General features: G+C 39.3%; 1 protein-coding gene across 2 annotated transcripts in view; it reads left to right on the forward strand.

Annotated features, from left to right (window-relative positions):
* Positions 1–20,804, forward strand: part of LOC126165201 (RUS family member 1) — a 112,287-nt gene that overhangs the window by 68,501 nt on the left and 22,982 nt on the right. For both annotated transcript variants that reach the window (XM_049920300.1, XM_049920301.1), the window contains exon 7: positions 17,153–17,409. In XM_049920300.1, the coding sequence (XP_049776257.1) occupies positions 17,153–17,409 (257 nt within the window). The remainder of the gene's footprint in view (positions 1–17,152; positions 17,410–20,804) is intronic.

Genomic DNA, 20,804 nt, shown 5'->3' on the forward strand with positions numbered 1-20,804 from the left:
ATTGCAAATACAAGGCCAGTGAGTAAATTTGCTGTCTAACAGTTTCGTTGCTCGTAAGAGATGTTATTGGCTTATGGCCTGTATAGCAGTTGTTTCCTCATGGTGAGAATGCCATTTTAACTTGTTAAAATGCCAATACTGCCAACAGTATGTAGTACTTTGTTATTAAATAATTGTGTTGACACATACTGAGAACTTTGCTTGTGAAATCTGTAGCCAAACATATTTCATTTCTTGGCCACTCTGTCTCTTTAAATACTTTGTACCTCATCCTGTATCCAGAATAAAGGCGACACATCAGACTATTTGTGTAGCTGTCTTTAATTCTCTGAAATTCACTCGTACATTCTCTGCTTGATGACCATGATTTATTTTGTTTACTCAAATTAATTTAATTTCAGAAATTCATAACCTGATCCCTGGTATATTTCTGCTGACACCTGTCAAGGTCAAGAAATCTTTAAGTTGTTTGTTATCACTAAGTTCTGGGCATTGTTGGAAGCAACTTCTTCTTCTTCTTCTTCTTCTTCTTCTTCTTCTTCTACCAACTTTTCATAATATCTGTGGTCTCACATAAGGAATTTTAAAGAAAGGCTGATGATCTTTAATTTGTAGCTTGCATGCAAACTTCACTATTATGCTTGTTCTCAGTGAATACACTTTTTCACATCCACTTATGAAAGGCATTTCTCTTCTTTAAAAGTCATGACATTTCAGTGTTCTTTTGGACTATTTCAGTATACAGTAGAGATGTGTCAGCTCCTGTGTATTGACTTCTGCTGGTAACTCCTCCTAAAGAATTTGTGTCTAGAAATCTTTCCCTTTAAATAGGAGTGTGTGAGTTTGAAGGGCTCCTACAATGCTGTGTAGCTCACATTATATTAGATACTGGAAGCTGTTTAAAATTCTAAATTAAAAACAGCAAGATGTTGAGGAACAACTAAAGCATATATCTAAAGGATAGGCTAATGTTACATGAAGGTGGTGTATTTGCCACAGTTGGTAAGAAGCCCAAATCCTCCGAGATATAAATTGAAACTGCATGTGAGATTGTCTGGGCAAGATTCAGTACCAGGGGTGGTCATAAACTTATAATCTGTTAACCACCACTCACCTCCAGATGTAACCAAAAATTTAGGGTAAATCTAAGTGTGCTCCTAAACAAGTTTCCGAATAATCCTGTCATTATTGGAGGAGAATTTAATGGTTCAACATCAGTTGGGAAAATTACAGTTTTTTAAATGGTTGTAGTGGCAAGACAACCAGCAAAACTACTAACTGTGATCTCTGAGAACTATCTAGAAAAGATTGTTTGAAATTCAACTCGTGATGGAAAGATATTAGATCTAATAGTAATAAATAGATATGATCTCATTGAAACTGATGTCAGTGACCATAAGGCAGTTGTATCATTGATGATTACCAAAGTACAGAGGGCAACTAAAACAAGTAGATGGTTTTACATTTTCAGCACTGTAGATAAAGAGGCAGTAGTCTTCTATCTTGATAAGGAATTTGAAACATTTAGCTCCCAAGAGGAGCACTTAGAACAACTGTGGCTCAGTTTATAAGAATAGTTGACCACGCACTTGATAGATATGAACCTAGTAGAATAGTTAGTAATGGGGGTGGACCCTCCGTGCTATACATTCACTGCAAAGAAATTTCTAAAGAAAGGCAGACTACTATATAATAGGTTTAAAAACAAAGAATGGTGCTATAGATAGGGGGATGCTAAATGAAACATGTTTGGCTGTCAGGATGGCATGCTCAACTCCTCAACAATTACAGTACCAGAATGTTATCAAAAGATCTCTTGCAGAACCCAAAGAAATTATGCTTGTGTGTAAAGGCTGTTAGTGATATCAAAGTCAGTGTCCAGACACTGATGGAGAAGACAGGGGCTGAAACTGAGGGCAGTGGAATAAAAGCTGAACTCGATTTTCAAATGTTTCCTGACAAATTAAAATCCAAAGTTATTGCACCAATTTAATTCACGCACCACTGCATAGATGAATGGTGTAGACATTAGTTGCAGAGGTGTCAAGAAACAGCTGAAATCACTAAAATTGAACAAAGCTGAAGCACCCACAGGAATCCCTATCAAATTCTATATCAGGGTTACAGTTGAGGTAAACCCCTTTTAACTAGAATGTACTATGGACCCCTCAAGCAAAAAAAACTGTGCCCGGTGGTTGGAAGAAAGCTCAGAAGGCTTTCGACACTGTTCCTCACAGGGGTCTTCTAATCAAATTGTGTGCCTATGGAATATCACCTCAGTTGTGCAGCTGGATTCGTGATATCTGGCATTCCCCAAGGAAGTGTTATAGGCCTTTTATTGTTCCTGATCTACAGTGTGGTCAGAAATTCCCATTACAAACTTCTAGGACATGTAGAGGGTGGTGAATACATAACATTTTGAATAGGAACCCATGTCCGGAAATGTATCTTTTCTGTTCTACTACAGTTTCAATGCAGATGATTATCTCATCCACACCCACGTGAGGAATGTACTTAGTCATGACCCAGTACAATTGTTGCAATCCATTTGAAAAGAATACTGACTCATTCTGTTATTACTTACGCATTTGCATTGGAGGAGGTATGGTCCCATCACATGACCGTGCAGAATACCTGCCCAAACATTAATTCCAAACCTGTCTTGAAATCCCTGAACATGTGTGGCATGAGGGTTTTCATCCGCCCAGACATGGCTATTTCGAGCATTCAGAACACAATCCCTTGTGAACCTACATTCATCTGTGAAGAGAACTCGACATGGAAACAGGGGCGCGTCGATGCAGCAGTGCAGGAACCATGTGCAGAAGGTGACGCATTTCTCTTTCATCTTTTACTACGAACTGTGACCTTTCTGATAGTAAATCATGAATCCAGTTGCACAACTGAGGTGATATTCCATAGGCACACAACTTTATTAGAAGACGCTTGTGAGCAACAGTGTCGAAAGCCTTCTGAGCTTTCTTTGCATTGTGGAAAGTCTGCTGGACCCATAGTGTGTACCCTTTGTAAGTGGTACAGATGTAATTGTTGTTCATCCAGGACATCCAAGACGGTACTGTTACTAACAGCCATTGCACACACAATTGTTCGCGAACTTGTTTATGGGCTATCTTCAAAGCGACGCACTACACCTTCTTCAAATTCGGTGGTGTGGCATCACCATGGAGCACCACAGTCCTGCCTCCTCACGGTGAAGGTACCCGTTTCTCGTAATGGAAGAGCTGCTAGTCGGCTGTATCATGAACGTTTTCCACACTGTCACACTCCATTGCACAACTGTTTGCCCAAGTTACACAACAGCTGTATTCATTCAGTATCTGCTGTTAGTCCAATCTGGTATGGGTCCCATACACTTGAGCAATATTCTAGAACCAGTCACACAAGTGATTTGTAAGCCGTCTCCTTTGTAGACTGACTGCACTTGCCCAGTATTCTACCAATAAACAAAAGTTTACCACCTGCTTTACCCGCAACTGATCCTGTGTGATCATTCCATTCCGTAACCCTTCAAAGTGTTACAGCCAAGTATTTGTATAAGTTGACCGATTCCAGCAGTGACTCATTGATATTAAAGTCATAGAACATTATGTTGTTTTGTTTTGTGAAGTGCACAATTTCATTTTTGAACAGTTAAAGCAAGTTGCCAATTGTTGCACTTTGGTCTTATCAAGATCTGACTGAACATTTACACAGCTTCTTTCAGACAGTATTTTGTTATAGATAACTGCATCATCTGCAAAAAATCTGAGGTTACTGTTAATATTGTCTGCAAGTTCATTAATATACAACAAATTTCCCTGGGGCACACCTGATTTTACGTCTACATATGATGATTACTGTCCATCCAAGATAACATGCTGTGTCCTTCCTATCAGAAAGTCCTTAATCCATCACAAATTTCACTTGATACACCATAAGATTGTACCTTTGACAGTAAGTGTAGATGTGGTACTGGGTCAAATGGTTTTTTTCAAATCAAGAAATATTGCATCTACCTTACAGCCGCGATCAAAAGCTTTCAGTATGCTTAGTAAGAAAAGTGCAAGTTGGGTTTCACATGATCGATGTTTTCAGTATCCATGCTGGTTGGCATGGAGGAGGTCATTCTCTTTGAGATACCTCATTACATTTGAGCTCAGAATATGTTCTAAAATTCTAATATAAATTGAAGTCAAAAATATTGGACGATAGTTTTGTGGATCACTTCTACTACCCTTCTTGTAGATGGGTGTGAACTGAGCTTATTCCAAGACGTGGCCACCATTTTTTATTCAAGGGATTTTTGGTAAATTAAAGTTAGAAGAAGGTCTAACTCAGCTGCAAATTCAATATAGAATCTAACAGGGATTCCAGTGGGCCCTGGAGATTTGTTCAATTTTAATGATTTTAACTGTTTCTCAACACCACTGACACTAATCATCCATCGCTTCAGTGATATGAGGATTAAATTGGGGCAATTCTCCTGGGTTTTTGTTTGTAAGGGACATTTGAAAATGGAGTTAAGCATTTCAGCTTTTGCTTTGCTACCTCAGTTTGAGTTCAAATGAGGCAGTTCCTGTCTCATTTTCTAGGGACTGGACTCAAACTTTGGTGCCACTCACAGCCTTTTCATATGACCAGAATTTCTTTTGGTTTTGTGAAATATCATTTGGAAGGCATCCACGTATGTTTCACGGGATGTCTTATCATGCCCACCATTTACAAAACTGTTATTTTCCCAATAGATTGTTGAATGATTAAAGTCTCCCCCAATGGTTACTGCATGAATATGTACAAGTGAACTGATTGAGAGACAGAATGGAACTGTTTGGATATATTGAACCCCACATTATTGAAATTCCAATGAGGAAAACTTTGAAATAATAGTTTGAAGCAAGACTCCTAGGCAAAAATGCTTTGATAGAGCTAACAATAGTTATTGAATTCATTTAAATGACAAACAGATAGCTTCTGTATGTGTTGACAATAATTTGCCATCGTCCGCTTTAGAAAGGATCAGCAAAATCAGTATGGACACACTGCTAAGGACCATCAGGTCCAGGCTGATTGAAAAGTTCGTGACATTAGGCTACCTGGATGTCCGCACATGCGTGACAGTAGGCAGTCATCTTTTCAGCCTGCTTATCAAGACCAAGACATGTACAATGTTGGCGTGCTAACTGCTTAGTTTTAATGCTTCCCAAAAGTACTGTATGTAAAAGTCTCAAAACTTTTGCTGCAGTGACTTGCATTTGATCATAAGACATACGCAAAAAGTCGTATCATTGTGAAGAGAAAGGCTGTTGGGTTTTGCATGGTATTTGCACGCTAATGTATCTGAAACTGACTATGAGGCTATCTTGTCTGAATTTAGTACTTGAATATTTGTAGTGACCGATCCTTTGCAGTAGCTTGTGCAATCCCTTGATGTTCAGTGGGAAAAGCTTGCAGTGCTTGTGAAGCAGCTCAATCAGTTTAAAGAAACGAAGCTTCTTAAATGTCACATTTCACATCATTTCCCATAGGTAAGCAAGACAGTGTGTATGATTTGTATGCTGTGCCATAGGGAAATTAAGAATTTCTATTGGTAAGTGAAAAGAATAAAGACTGACATTGCAGCTTCTTTGTTGTACAGTCAGGCATTACTTTAATTGGATGTAAAAGAACAGTCAGTGACATGATAAGTCAGAGAAAAGATTTTCTGCCACACAAATATTGATTAAATTTTGTGTTGCCACTAAGGCTCCCTTTGACAGCTCACTTTAGTCGAGTTTGGCCTTGTTGAATGTCATAGACATAATTCTTGTGGGGCATTCATTGTTTCCAAACCTTGTGAAATAAAATTGCCCCTTATCTATGTGATGATGCATCAATGGCAAGCATTACCAGTTTCTGCTGATTGAAATGAATAAGAAGTGGGCAACTAAACAATGCAGTTTCCAACTTATGAAATGATCATTCATATTATCCAGTTCATTGGAAAGGAACATTTTTATGCCAGAAGCAATGGAAAGGAGCAGCAACTTGTACTGTGTCCGAAATAAATTTAATGTAATAGTTAAGTTTTTGCAGAACTGCTTGTAGTTCCCATAGATATTTAGGCCCGGTAATCTTAGTCAAGAACCAAGTGCTCTGAGTGTCAGTGAGATGTTCCAAACATTCAGTCTTTGTATTGAAAAAATTCCTGTAGATTGCACTTGAGTCCTGTGGAAGTGAAAACTTCAGAAAGAGGTTCCAAATTTTTGAGATATTGTTCTGGTGTTTGGTTGAATTATTCCAAATTATTTGAAGAGGATGGAACTTTCAACATCACTTATTCGAGAAATTGTTGAAATGATATGGGAGCAGATGCTCTTCCAAAATGAAAGCAGTGGTATTGGTACAAGCTGATGTGCATATTGACCACTACAAATGTTTTCATTTCTTCATCCAGGGGAAGTTGAAAGTAAGCATTTGCTAAATCAGCTTTGGAAAAGAATCTTCCACCTACTAGGTGATCAACTAGCTCATTGATATGCAGAAGTGGGAAAGTATCAACAACTCTCTGAGCATTAACTGTTGCTTTAATCTCTGCAACAACTCTGTTTTTACCATTTGATTTTCTTTTGGTAACTAGAGGAGATGCCCATAGGCTTGCAGAAATGTAATTGGAACACCGAGTTGTTCCAATCTGTTGAGCTCAGAAGCAGTTTCATTGCAAATAGTATAAGGTAAAACTTTGTTCGAGCATTGAACTTGGGTGTAACATACACTTGAAAAGTTTCTGCCTGTCCCAATGTGCCATCAAATAAATGTTCATATTTTTCATACAATTGAATGCTCCATGGGACTGTTGATTATTGATAGTGTGCACATTGTCTTGAATATAAAACTGAACGAATCAAATAAATCCTTTCCAAAAATATTCAAATCAGAGTGTGATTGAACCACTGTGAAAGAACTAATGTAGTCATACTTTCATATTTTGCTTGCAAAGTGTCCAGAGAACAGGGATACGTATGCTGTTGTAGACTGTGAGGTGCAGATGTGATTTCTGTAGCTTAGGGTGTCCCAGTTGCTCATATACAGTTCCTGTGTGTATCGCCAGGAGGAGTGGGTGAGGATTCAGATTCTGTCATCATCATTTATTTCCATTTTCTCAAATCTACATTTGTGTGGAACAGAAGTTACTTTGAGATTCTTTAGCAGGTACACTTTCTGTGTATGTCCTGACTTAAGGCAGTATAGGCATTCTATGCAGCAGAAACGCAGTGTTTGCAGTCATTCATTATGTAGCACTGAACAAAAGACTCCAGAGTGAACGAAATTGCTGGAAAAGTTGCCAGGCTCCCTATGCCCTGTGTATGCCATTGCTTGCGGCTTTCGTCAACATGTGCCACTCAAGGCTGGGCCCTCTTAGAACTGTCTGTGGTCTTCGTTGCAACAGGCACATTAAAGTGTAGCTCCAGGAAGTCTTGCACTTCCTGAGATTGTCACTTTAAGTTCATCAGTGAGGAATTGTACAGTAAGACCCACATCAGTTGTCATGAATTACAATTAAAGTTCTTACTTCACAAATATGTTACTCAGTGATGGATGTCCACTGCATCAAATCCTTTGTACATCAGTGAGATGAGGACTGCAATGCTTGAAAATCTCAGCCCATATTCTGTTGTCAGTAATGTTCTGAATGATTGCATTGTAAAGCATTTTGTCTTAAAATAAAGCTCAACATGCAAAGTTAAATTTGCAATTCACAGTCATGCCATTGAGTTCAGCAATCCATTCCCTGTAAGATTGATTACTGTGATGGCACACACAAAATAACTTGAAATGAGCAGCAGCCATATGGACCCGGGAATCCAAAGATTCATCTAGCTTACTAACAACTTTCTCCTAGGTAGGGTTTGGGCTCTACTAGGGGGAACAGTTTTCAACACAGGCACATTATTTCAATCCCTGTCCACAAAAAAGAAAGAATGCTGTGAGTCATCTGAGATTTTGTAGACTGAGAAGTGTTGCTACATCTGCAGTTCATACTCGGTCCAGTCCTCGTGTTTTATATGGTAGGAATGAAGGAAGGAAGTGGCACCTGGCCCCCAGAATTTTGTGTTTCAGTTGTAGTTGGTTACTTGGCTTGTTGTGCATCCAGGAGTCTAGTAATGACCAACAGTAATGTTGTTATTTGCTGGCAATGAAAACTTAATAACTGTTATGAGTGATGGCTCTCATGTGGTTGCTGTTGTATACAGAAATTAAGTACACAAGGAAAAAAATTAGTCACTTTCTAATTTGATGTTGTCTGAAGTGGTTGATGATTAATTCTATCCTGTGCTTCCTAAAACCATTGTCCCGTCCTCATCATGAGAAATGCCTATTGTGTCCATAGGTTGTTTGAGGTAGCTGGACAGTCCTTGAACACTCCAGACATGTAATAAATGATTAAAACACAACACAGTATTCACAACATGTGCAACAAAGTAAACTAATACATACCTTTAGTGTCACTGGTTGTCTGTTCCACGCTGTTTCAGAAATAGTTCTGTATTGTCATTGAATATCAGTAACATTGTACAATGATCATAGTTGTATTCTCACTGTGAGTCTTTGGAGATCCGAGGCAGAGCAAGGTGTGCAGCATTTTAAAAAGACTGGTACAGTTGCATGCAGTCAGTAGAAGTGAAGAGGGCATGCTCTGCTGGCACCATCCATATGAATAGGCAAGCCTTAGTGGAGAGTGCCTCATGGAGGCATCTACTGACGTTATGTTTAAGTCCCACATATTCTGCTTGGATATGGGGAGTATGTGATGTGCCCGGTGGGCAGGCATCATAAACACTGTCGATACTGCTGAACTGATGTGCTAAACTACTGTCCAATATCGTTGACACACATTTGCTGTAGAATCTTAGAACATATTCTGCCCTCAAATGGAATAAGTGTCTCAAACAGAATGACCACCTCCATCTCATCCAACATGGGTTCAGAAAAAATAAATCATATGTACCCAACTCGCATTTTTCTCACATGATATCCTGAAAGCCATGAATAAAGGCAGTCAGGTAGAGGCAGTATTTCTCAAATTGTAAAAAGTGTTTGACTCAATACAGCATCTATACTGATTATCAGAAGTATGATCATATGGGATACAAAGTGAAGTTCATGACTAGATTGAGGATTTCTTGATAGAGTGGCTGCAGCATGTTATCATGGATGGAGAGTCATTGACAGCTGTGGAAGTAGCTTCGGATGTGCCCCAGTGAAATGTGTGGGGATCCTATCTGTTCATGTTGCATGCTAATGACATTACAGCAATATTAATTGCAATTTAAGAGTTTTCACAGATTGTTAAGTTATCTAAAATGAAGTACTGTCTAAAACTAGATGCAAAAATCATAAAATCTTGATGATATTTGAAAGCGATACAAATATAGGAAACTTGCTTTAAATGTTTAGAAATGTAAATTGGTGCATGTTACAATGAAAAAAAAAAGTAGTATACAATGATTACAGTATTAAAGAGTGGGTGTAACAGACTGTAGGGTTTTGAAATGGAATGAGTATGTGGTACCCCTACCAAATAGGACTAGCATAGATATTACACATATACAGAGAAGGGCAGCATGAAGGGTTAGGGGTTTGTCTGCCCCCCCCCCCCCCCTCTCTCTCTCTCTCTCTCTCTCTCTCTCTCTCTCTCTCTCTCTCTCTCTCTCTGTGTGTGTGTGTGTGTGTGTGGGGGGGGGGGTGCACTTGTGAGGATAAGAATAGATTAATTATAGCATCCACAGCGGAATTTAAACAATATTTTTTCCCACAATCCATGCATGAACAGAACAGGAAGAAAGCCTTCAGAGTAGTTTGCAGAGTATGGATGTAGATGCAGATGTGTAGATCAGAGACTCACCCACTCTATAAAGCGGGAGTGTGTTCTGTGGCAGATCTGACTACAGAGTACATTACTGATGCAGGCATACGTTTTTTGGAACACACCATTCAGTGTAAACTGTTGAATGTGGGATTTGGTAGGAGATGACTCCACGTTGACTGTGGAAACAGGTTGCGTGGTCGGATATATCAAGTTTTGTGTTATACAAAGTTGATGGTCATGCACCATCATCCACATAAATGGCATTTTTAACTCTGCAATGTTCCAATGATGCAGGACAGTGGAGGCAGTACCATACCATGGAGGACATTCACCTGGGCTTCCATGGGAACTGTAGTAGTAATCAAAAGGTACCATAACAGCTTGGACTGTGTGAACATTATCATGGACTACCTGCATTACTTCATGCCATTTACCTTCCCTGACAGTGATGGCATCTTTCAGTAGGGCAACTGTCCAATCACAAAGTCATAATCATGCTACAGTGATTCGAGGAGAATGCTAGTGAACTCGCAATGATGTCTTTTGATCTGAACTTGGTTTTAACTCATCTGTGAAACTATCATATTTTCTTCCCACTGACTGTTGGGGAAGTACAGTATTCCACTTTTCCTTACTGACTGATTGAATTTAACACATTAGCTATTGTTGATATGCGGGTTTCATATGAACTGCCCCTCCATGTTGCCTGTTATATTTCTTTGTTAATCTGAGTAACTACTCAAGGTAGTCCAAGAGAGAACTAACTTGATTGCAGTTGTTCCATCGAATTTCAGAATTCTGAACAAATGACATTCTTAAATTTCTTCTTACAACTAATTGATATGATTGAGATTCCATGAAAAGGAAGGACATAGGCCACTCCAATGCTGGCCATATACCCTTGGGACCTTAGTTTCTCCTTGAAGAATTCAAACCAAGACTTTGCTTTGAAGAGCCTGTCAGATTCTTTGAATTACTGATATCTCGTTATGCAGCCTGCCCTACTGGAATGCATGCTGTAGGTGGCTTACCAAAAATCTAGTTTCTATTTTTTCTTACCATGTCACAGATAATATCGTATGAAATGCTTTTAAAAATAGTACTGAGTGGACATCACCATAGAGTTTAAAGATGGGGACCTTCTGTGCAAAATTTAAGCTCTTCCCACCTGTTTTTCTTCTTCTGGCATTCTTTCAAATGCATTCTAGTTTTTCCTTGTACCATCTCCAAGTTGATCTGGAGAAGTTCTACACCCTCCCTAATTTATTTGCAAGTTCATGCACAGCAGAAGTTTAATTATGTGACTCTCTGTATCTCACTATGAAGTCCTTCACTTCTATGTGTAACTGTTCTACATCTGTCATCATAAAGACAGATGTTGGGTCAGTAACCCTCATCCTAGTGTTAATATTCCATTAGTTTTCTCTGACATCCAGAAACAATTTCAGTAACTTAAGATTAAAATTTAGTTCCAGGTTCTTTACCTTTTTCTGTAACACCTAATGTAATTCTCTCTTATTGTAGTGCTTATGTTCTCTCATGTTTATGTTACACAACTTGCATTCAGTGAAAAATTTGGATCTACCTGGCCTCCTTGTCTTTCCAGTGACTTTAGATATCAACTTTATTTTTATTATTTTAATGGCAGTGGCTAACCAGCTGCTCATATCTTCTACATTTTATCAGTGCCTTTAAATTTGTCCTCTGTGCTATTTTGTCTGTCTGAAGCCTTTGTTTGAATTTTTTAATTGCTTGCTGTCTCCTAAAAATCTCTTTCATGAATAATCCTGTATGCTTTCTGATTTATTGATAAAGGTTTCAAGTCTTTGTATACAGCTCTCAATCAAGACAGTTATCCTTATCTCCATATGGGACCCGATCTATTGACATGTTTCAGTAACCTGTGTTGTGCACCAAATAGTGCCTCTGCTTTCGTTGATTAAAACTTTAACTTCCTCTTTCTAGTGTTCCCAACAGTCTGCTCTATCTTACCATAGTAATTATCTCATTAAAAAAATAACTGGATAGATCCTTCTGTGTATGCGCTTGGGGGTGGGGGGTGCTTTTCTGTACACAAGTTTGCTTTTGTACCTGGTGAGTGAGTGCATCTGGATGTGAGATTTATGCCATTGTTTAAGTTTATACTAATGCTGAAGCCTGTATTGAAGCCAAAACCAACGTAGTCAGTGTAAACAGTGGAGGCAACAGTGTTGGCTTTTTTGCCAAATCTGCCAGGGTCAAACATGCACTCAGTATAGGTATAGATATTTTATTTGCTAACAAAAATAATTGTTGCCAATGTATGAACTTGATTTTTGTACATCACATAATTACATTACATCTATAGTGTTGTTATACGATTTATGAGGTGCATTCAAGTTCTAAGGCCTCCGATTTTTTTTCTCCGGACTGTAAAGAGATAGAAACATGCACATTGTTTTAAAATGAGGCCACGTTCATTGTCAATATGTCGCAGAGATGGCAGCACCGTACGGCAGATGGAATTTTACCACCAGCGGCGAGAATGACAACTGTTTTAAATACTTAAAATGGCGACGTTTTCCTTACTTGAACAGCGTGCAATCATTCGTTTTCTGAATTTGCGTGGTGTGAAACCAATTGAAATTCATCGACAGTTGAAGGAGACATGTGGTGATGGAGTTATGGATGTGTCGGAAGTGCGTTCGTGGGTGCGGCAGTTTAATGAAGGCAGAACATCGTGTGACAACAAACCGGTCTGACACATGATCGAGAAAGTGGAGAGAATTGTTTTGGGGGATCGCTGAATGACTGTTGAACAGATCGCCTCCAGAGTTGGCATTTCTGTGGGTTCTGTGCACACAATCCTGCATGACGACCTGAAAATGCGAAAAGTGTCATCCAGGTGGGTGCCACGAATGCTGACGGACGACCACATGGCTGCCCGTGTGGCATGTTGCCAAGCAATGTTGATGCGCGACAGCATGAATGGGACTTTCTTTTCGTCTGTTGTGACAATGGATGAGACGTGGATGCCATTTTTCAATCCAGAAACAAAGCGCCAGTCAGCTCAGTGGAAGCACACAGATTCACCACCACCAAAAAAATTTCGGGTAACCGCCAGTGCTGAAAAAATGATGGTGTCCATGTTCTGGGACAGCGAGGGTGTAATCCTTACCCATTGCGTTCCAAAGGGCACTACGGTAACAGGTGCATCCTACGAAAATGTTTTGAAGAACAAATTCCTTCCTGCACTCCAACAAAAACGTCCAGGGAGGGCTTTGCGTGTGCTGTTTCACCAAGACAATGCACCCGCACATCGAGCTAATGTTACGCAACAGTTTCTTCGTGATAACAACTTTGAAGCGATTCCTCATGCTCCCTACCACCTGACCTGGCTCCTAGTGACTTTTGGCTTTTTCCAACAATGAAAGACACTCTCCGTGGCTGCACATTCACCAGCCGTGCTGCTATTGCCTCAGCGATTTTCCAGTGGTCAAAACAGACTCCTAAAGAAGCCTTCACCACTGCCATGGAATCATGGCGTCAGCTCTGTGAAAAATGTGTACATCTGTAGGGCGATTACGTCAAGAAGTAACGCCATTCCCCTTGATTTCGGATGAGTAGTTAATTAGAAAAAAAATCGGAGGCCTTAGAACTTGAATGCACCTCGTTCTATGCAGTAGATGAAACTAAATTTAGACTTATCCTATTTTCCAAAATCTTTAGGGTTTTTCCAGTGCTGGATCGGGTATCAAAATTTAGGGAAAGTTTCTGGAAATGAGCTGAGTGTATCCTTGATAAACTGTTGCACTGTAATTAGTCTTCTTCTGACATAAGAGTATTTATCTCAATAGTTGGTTGTTCTATGACTTCACACTTATTTTGTACTGATTATCTTTCCTTTCCTTATACATCCCTTTAGCGACAAGCCTATGTCCTATATCTTCCCATGTATCTCCTCCCATACAAGGTGGTAAATTCCCCCTAGTTGGGCTGTTACCATTCTTTGTGCAAGATTTTCCCAAGGCAGTGTGCTAATCATTTATGTAACACTGTCATTCTTTAGATTCCCATTACATAACTGGTTGGCTTCTGGTGTACATCATCTATCTGCTTTGACCAGTATCTTTGCTAGTGATCCCATATTTCTACAGAATATTCCAACTATCATCTTTCGGTGGACATGTAGGCTTTCTCCTTTGCATTGTGGTTCCTCCCATCCATTCATTTCCTTCATTAACATACACAGAGATCTGTATTCCTTATTTACTAGCACACTGACTGTAGTTTCCCAGCACTCAGTGTCACACACAGGTGTTGGCATGTTGGCATTGTTGTTCTGTTTTGATGTTGTCTGGTCCCAGGTTTTACTAATATCTTATAAAATTCCTGCTATTTGGAAAGGTGACCAGTCGACTCTTCTGTGCATTCTGCAAAATGCCATTTTTATGCATCCAGTATTATGATGACTTCTAGATTCTTCTGCAGTAATCACATGTATGACATGAATTTTCATCGAGTACTGTGTAGCTGAGCCACTTATTTAGTGCAACAGGCAGAGTTTTGCATTTCAGTAATCAAGTTTGAGTGTGTCTGAGAGTAATTAATTTGATTTTTTCTAATTCTGGTCTTCACAATAATAGTGTGGTATACACTATTTCTTAAATGATACATATCCTATGTCTATAGTTCTTTTGGTGCTGGACATAACAGTTGTTGGTCAGACATGTCAGTCATATTCATGGAGCGTAATAATCAGCTAAAAATGAATTTCATGCCATAGGTTGAAACAATACACAATTTTATAACATGGAGATGTTAAACATACATATTACATCTAGTAAGAGCAGCCATTTCTAATATTTTGTGTATGCTACCAGTGACAGCATTTCTTTCACAAAACATACATAGCCTTCAGGGCCAATTCCCAAAGCTACCTCTCTGCATCTTCAAAGATTTGGTGACTTGCTGGGTCATACCTCTCTGAACTTTTAGCAACATAGCTGCATCCACAGTTCCAAGAAAAGCAGGGATGTGTGCTGCCAGTTCTTCCACATTCCTCAGTGAAACAGACAAAAGAAGTTCCATCAAGTGTCCCCAAAAGGAAGAAATTCAGGAGTGTTGGGACAGGCCATGAAACAACCGCTGCAACCAGTCCATTACGTGGGAAAGGCTCTATGTAAATGCCATTGCATATTTCTACCAAAGTGTGCAGGTGCACCATCATGTCAGAACTACAACCTCTGACAAACATGAAGTGGAATATTTTCTAATGCTGTGGAAACTTGTTTGTGAGAATGCACAATCATTTCACACAGGTAATGGGTCCGGCAACATGTAGGGGTCCAATATACTATTTCCCAACATACTGGCCATATGTTGATTCTGAAGCAGATCTGACATTCATGGTCACAGATGATACACAGGATAATTTCACGCCCATGGTGGGAGATTTGCATATCAAAGAAATCGTCTAGTTTGAACACAGTTCCCTCAGAACATATTACAGTTTTTTATGATATTAGATAGGAAATGCCAATTTTCTGAGGATTATATTTTTTGGTCACAAACTGGCTTTCAGATTCTTAAGCTATTGTCAGGTAACAACTGTATGTTGCAAACACAGGTAGAATGATTTTCAGCTTACACAGATATTATTTATACAGAAGATACAAAAGGTGGAAAAAATGATGACACGTAGAGTGTTTACTTAGGGAAGTACTACATTGTTTTTTGTTACACAGAAATAGTTACATTAACTAAAAAAGGAAAGCTGACACTTTTGTTTTCACACTGTAGCTGACTTTACCAGATATGATGTGTTTTTACAACAATGTGTTGCAAGATATTAATTTGTACCATTTATATCAATGTTAACCACATGTGTTGAACTGTGTGTTTGTCGTCCTGCACAGTACATAACAATATGATGTTAATGGTCTAAGAACATTGTACTCGGTAATGGCATACAGCTGTAATATAGATTGTACAGAAGAAAAAGACAGTAATATACAGTCAAATGGTGGTGCATTATTTCAAAAAATACTGTATGACCGTGGCTCAGCACCATCAAAAACTTTTTATTGAAGCTTTTTATGTTCGGATAGATTTAAAAATAACGAAAAATAAAGTTGAATTTTCAATTTTAATACAGTATGTATAACTAAGATGTAATTTAATGGAGGAAAAAAAGGAAATTGAGTTTGGTCATTTAATACTAAGCTGGCATTCTGCATCATATATTTGTTGATTTATGGAAGGGTCAGCTTCATTGCTTTCTTAACTGAATGTAAAACTTCGCATTCTACATTATATGAGTGGTCTTCAGTTAAAAGATGGTTGGCAAAGGTAGACTCTTTTTTTTTTGTAAGCTGCAGCTCTGCCCTGATTGATAGCATCCTATGAAAAAAGAAAAAGTGTAATTTACACCAGTCGCTAGTAAGAAAACTGGTACATCAGTCCATATATTGCTAAAAAGTTAGATAACCACAGAAAAAAAGGTAAAATCTCACAATAACAGACATGCACTTTATAGTACTGATAGCATACCAAAATTTTTATTCAATAGTACAAACCCGCTACAACCATTGGCACAGAGGGATGTGTATAAAATCACATGCAAGCACCATGGAAAAGTATGTGTTGGTGAGTCAGGTAGAGCTGCGGCAGTTGGGTTATCTTAACACAAGAGAAGATGGAGATTAGGAAAGAAAGAGTCAGGCTATGCCAATCATCTTTAACTGAAAACCACACATATAATGTAGAATGTAAAATTTTACATTTTTCAAAGAAAAGCAGAAAGATGGCCCTACTGGGAGTCAACAAACATATGACACAGAATGTCAGCATAGTAATAAATGACCAGACTCAGTTTCCTTTTTCCGCTCTGTTAAATTAAGTTTTAGTTACAATTACTAGATTAAAATTTTAAATTCAGCTTTATTTTCCCTTAGTTGTTATATTTCTCTCCACATGAAAAACTTTGTTTCCTCTTTAGGTTTCTGTACCTCAGATGGTAAAAAAGGAACCCTTACAGGATCGCTTTGTTGTCCGTCTACCTGTCCAACTGTTACAAACACAGCTTCTCAGGAACAGGCAGATGTATCAACTTCAAATTTATGTCACATACTAAGGTCTGTGGTCTGTTGGTGGTGTAAAAAAGTTAAGCTTGTAAGTCAGTGCAATCAAAAGATATGGCCATTTGTCTCACACATTTTGTTACAAACTCACTCATTAAAACCTATAGGATACTTCCTGTTAACTTCTGTCACCTCAGAGTACATTACTACTTTCATTTAATGCTAATTTTGTTTGTTGTTTCAGAACAGTACATCTGTGGATTCAAGATAATTCTTGGTGCATCTTTAAGCACTTTGGTAGCTAGAAAGATAGTGACTTATGAGAAAATAAAGTTGCTGCAAGATCTTTTCCATGGTAAAAAGTACATGTTGATTCCAGATTTAGACTCCAGAACAGTCAGTGTTGTCTTCAAGCCAAAAGAAAAACCATGTGATGTAATAGAGGCATTTTTTCATGCAAATTTGCTAACTTGTATGGTTGATGTTAATTATGATAATGTGGTAAGTTTATTTTCATTATTCCCAAATTTACTGTTGTTGCTGTGTTCATACTCAGACTTTTTTGTGTTTCAACACATTGCTGTTACATCAGAAACTGTGCTGCGTTAACCAAATTCAGCACATTCTCTTTGTATGTATTTAAAAACAGTGCTTGGCGTAGTGGTGATCTAACACATTACTCTTGCTGTTGCTACAAAGCTCTATTGTCAAAATCAATTATGAGATCATTCATAAAACTCAATAGGACACTTAATTTTTTTTTAATTTTTTTATTTTTATTTTATTTTATTTTATTTTTTTTTTTAACTGTATGAGTAAGAGTACTACATGATAGTTATATATTGCAGAGTGAAACGAAATGTGGCTCATTATGTACACAAGACTGTTTTAAGTTTGGAATATATTTTATGTTGGGCAGGACAAGCTATTAGTAATGGTAAGAAGTTTAATGTGCAGTGTGTTAACTCTTAGTTGGCAGATGGCTTCCTAATCCTGAATTGAAGTCAATAGATGTTTGTAAGGTAGCTATTGCCATCTGATTTGTTATTTATTTTATTTTTATTTTACATGTTTAGTTGCGTAGGACCAAATTGAGGAGCAAATCTCCAAGGTCATGGAACATGTTAGTACATGAAATTACAACATAAAAGTTCAATCCCGCGTCCGGCCATCCTGATTTAGGTTGTCCGTGATTTCCCTATATCACTCCAAGAAAATGCCGGGATGGTTCCTTTGAAAGGGCGTGGCTGACTTCCCACCCCGTCCTTCCATAATCCGATGAGACCGATGACCTCGCAGTTTGGTCTCTTCCCCCAAAAACAACATACAACATAAAAGTAATAACAGATAAAATAAAATTTTTATGAACCCAAAAAAAAAGACAAGCTATAAGTTTATGTAAACACTAGCTACAGGCAGTATAACATTGGAATCTGCTTAATTTTTCAAGGAACTTCTTGACAGAATAGAAGGCATGACCCATGAGGAAACTATTCAGTTTTGATTTGAAAGCATGTGGATTACTGCTAAGATTTTTGAATTCTTGTGGTAGCCTATTGAAAATGGATGCAGCAGTATACTGCACATCTTTCTACACAAGAGTCAAGGAAGTGCAGTCCAAATGCAGATTTGGTTTCTGCATAGTATTAACTGAATGAAAGCTGCTAATTGTTGGGGATAAGCTGATATTGTTAAAAAGAAACAACAGTAATATATATATATATATATATATATATATATATATATATATATATATATATATATATATATATATATATATATATATATATATATATATATAGTGTTATAATAGAAGGAAACATTCCCCGAAGGAAAAATATACCTAAAAACAAAGATGATGTGACTTACCAAATGAAAGTGCTGGCAGGTCGACAGACACACAAACGAACACAAACATACACACAAAATTCAAGCTTTCGCAACAAACTGTTGCCTCATCAGGAAAGAGGGAAGGAGAGGGAAAGACGAAAGGATGTGGGTTTCAAGGGAGAGGGTAAGGAGTCATTCCAGTCCCGGGAGCGGAAAGACTTACCTTAGGGGGAAAAAAGGACGGGTATACACTCGCACACACACACATATCCATCCACACATATACAGACACAAGCAGACATATTTAAAGACAAAGAGAAAGTCTGCTGAAGGGCAAGTTCCCATCTCCGGAGTTCAGACAGGTTGGTGTTAGTGGGAAGTATCCAGATAACCCGGACGGTGTAACACTGTGCCAAGATGTGCTGGCCGTGCACCAAGGCATGTTTAGCCACAGGGTGATCCTCATTACCAACAAACACTGTCTGCCTGTGTCCATTCATGCGAATGGACAGTTTGTTGCTGGTCATTCCCACATAGAACGCTTCACAGTGTAGGCAGGTCAGTTGGTAAATCACGTGGGTGCTTTCACACGTGGCTCTGCCTTTGATCGTGTACACCTTCCGGGTTACAGGACTGGAATAGGTGGTGGTGGGAGGGTGCATGGGACAGGTTTTACACCGGGGGCGGTTACAGGGGTAGGAGCCAGAGGGTAGGGAAGGTGGTTTGGGGATTTCATGGGGATGAACTAAGAGGTTACGAAGGTTAGGTGGACGGCGGAAAGACACTCTTGGTGGAGTGGGGAGGATTTCATGAAGGATGGATCTCATTTCAGGGCAGGATTTGAGGAAGTCGTATCCCTGCTGGAGAGTCACATTCAGAATCTGATCCAGTCCCGGAAAGTATCCTGTCACAAGTGGGGCACTTTTGGGGTTCTTCTGTGGAAGGTTCCGGGTTTGAGGAGATGAGGAAGTGGCTCTGGTTATTTGCTTCTGTACCAGGTCGGGAGGGTAGTTACGGGATGCAAAAGCTGTTTTCAGGTTGTTGGTGTAATGATTCAAGGATTCCGGACTGGAGCAGATTCGTTTGCCACAAAGACCTAGGCTGTAGGGAAGGGACCGTTTGATGTGGAATGGGTGGCAGCTGTCATAATGGAGGTACTGTTGCTTGTTGGTGGGTTTGATGTGGACGGACGTGTGAAGCTGGCCATTGGACAGGTGGAGGTCAACGTCAAGGAAAGTGGCATGGGATTTAGAGTAGGACCAGGTGAATCTGATGGAACCAAAGGAGTTGAGGTTGGAGAGGAAATTCTGGAGTTCTTCTTCACTGTGAGTCCAGATCATGAAAATGTCATCAATAAATCTGTACCAAACTTTGGGTTGGCAGGCCTGGGTAACCAAGAAGGCTTCCTCTAAGCGACCCATGAATAGGTTGGCGTACGAGGGGGCCATCCTGGTACCCATGGCTGTTCCCTTTAATTGTTGGTATGTCTGGCCTTCAAAAGTGAAGAAGTTGTGGGTCAGGATGAAGCTGGCTCAGGTAATGAGGAAAGAGGTTTTAGGTAGGGCGGCAGGTGATCGGCGTGAAAGGAAGTGCTCCATCGCAGCGAGGCCTTGGACATGCGGAATATTTGTGTATAAGGAAGTGGCATCAATGGTTACAAGGATGGTTTCCGGGGGTAAGAGACTGGGTAGGGATTCCAGGCGTTCGAGAAAGTGGTTGGTGTCTTTGATGAAGGATGGGAGACTGCATGTAATGGGTTGAAGGTGTTGATCTACGTAGGCAGAGATGCGTTCTGTGGGGGCTTGGTAACCAGCTACAATGGGACGGCCGGGATGATTGGGTTTGTGAATTTTGGGAAGAAGGTAGAAGGTAGGGGTGCGGGGTGTTGGTGGGGTCAGGAGGTTGATGGAGTCAGGTGAAAGGTTTTGTAGGGGGCCTAAGGTTCTGAGGATTCCTTGAAGCTCCGCCTGGACATCAGGAATGGGATTACCATGGCAAACTTTGTAAGTAGTGTTGTCTGAAAGCTGACACAGTCCCTCAGCCACGTACTCCCGACGATCAAGTAC

Source organism: Schistocerca cancellata, chromosome 1, assembly GCF_023864275.1.
Source record: "Schistocerca cancellata isolate TAMUIC-IGC-003103 chromosome 1, iqSchCanc2.1, whole genome shotgun sequence".
In the NCBI taxonomy this organism is placed as follows: domain Eukaryota; kingdom Metazoa; phylum Arthropoda; class Insecta; order Orthoptera; family Acrididae; genus Schistocerca; species Schistocerca cancellata.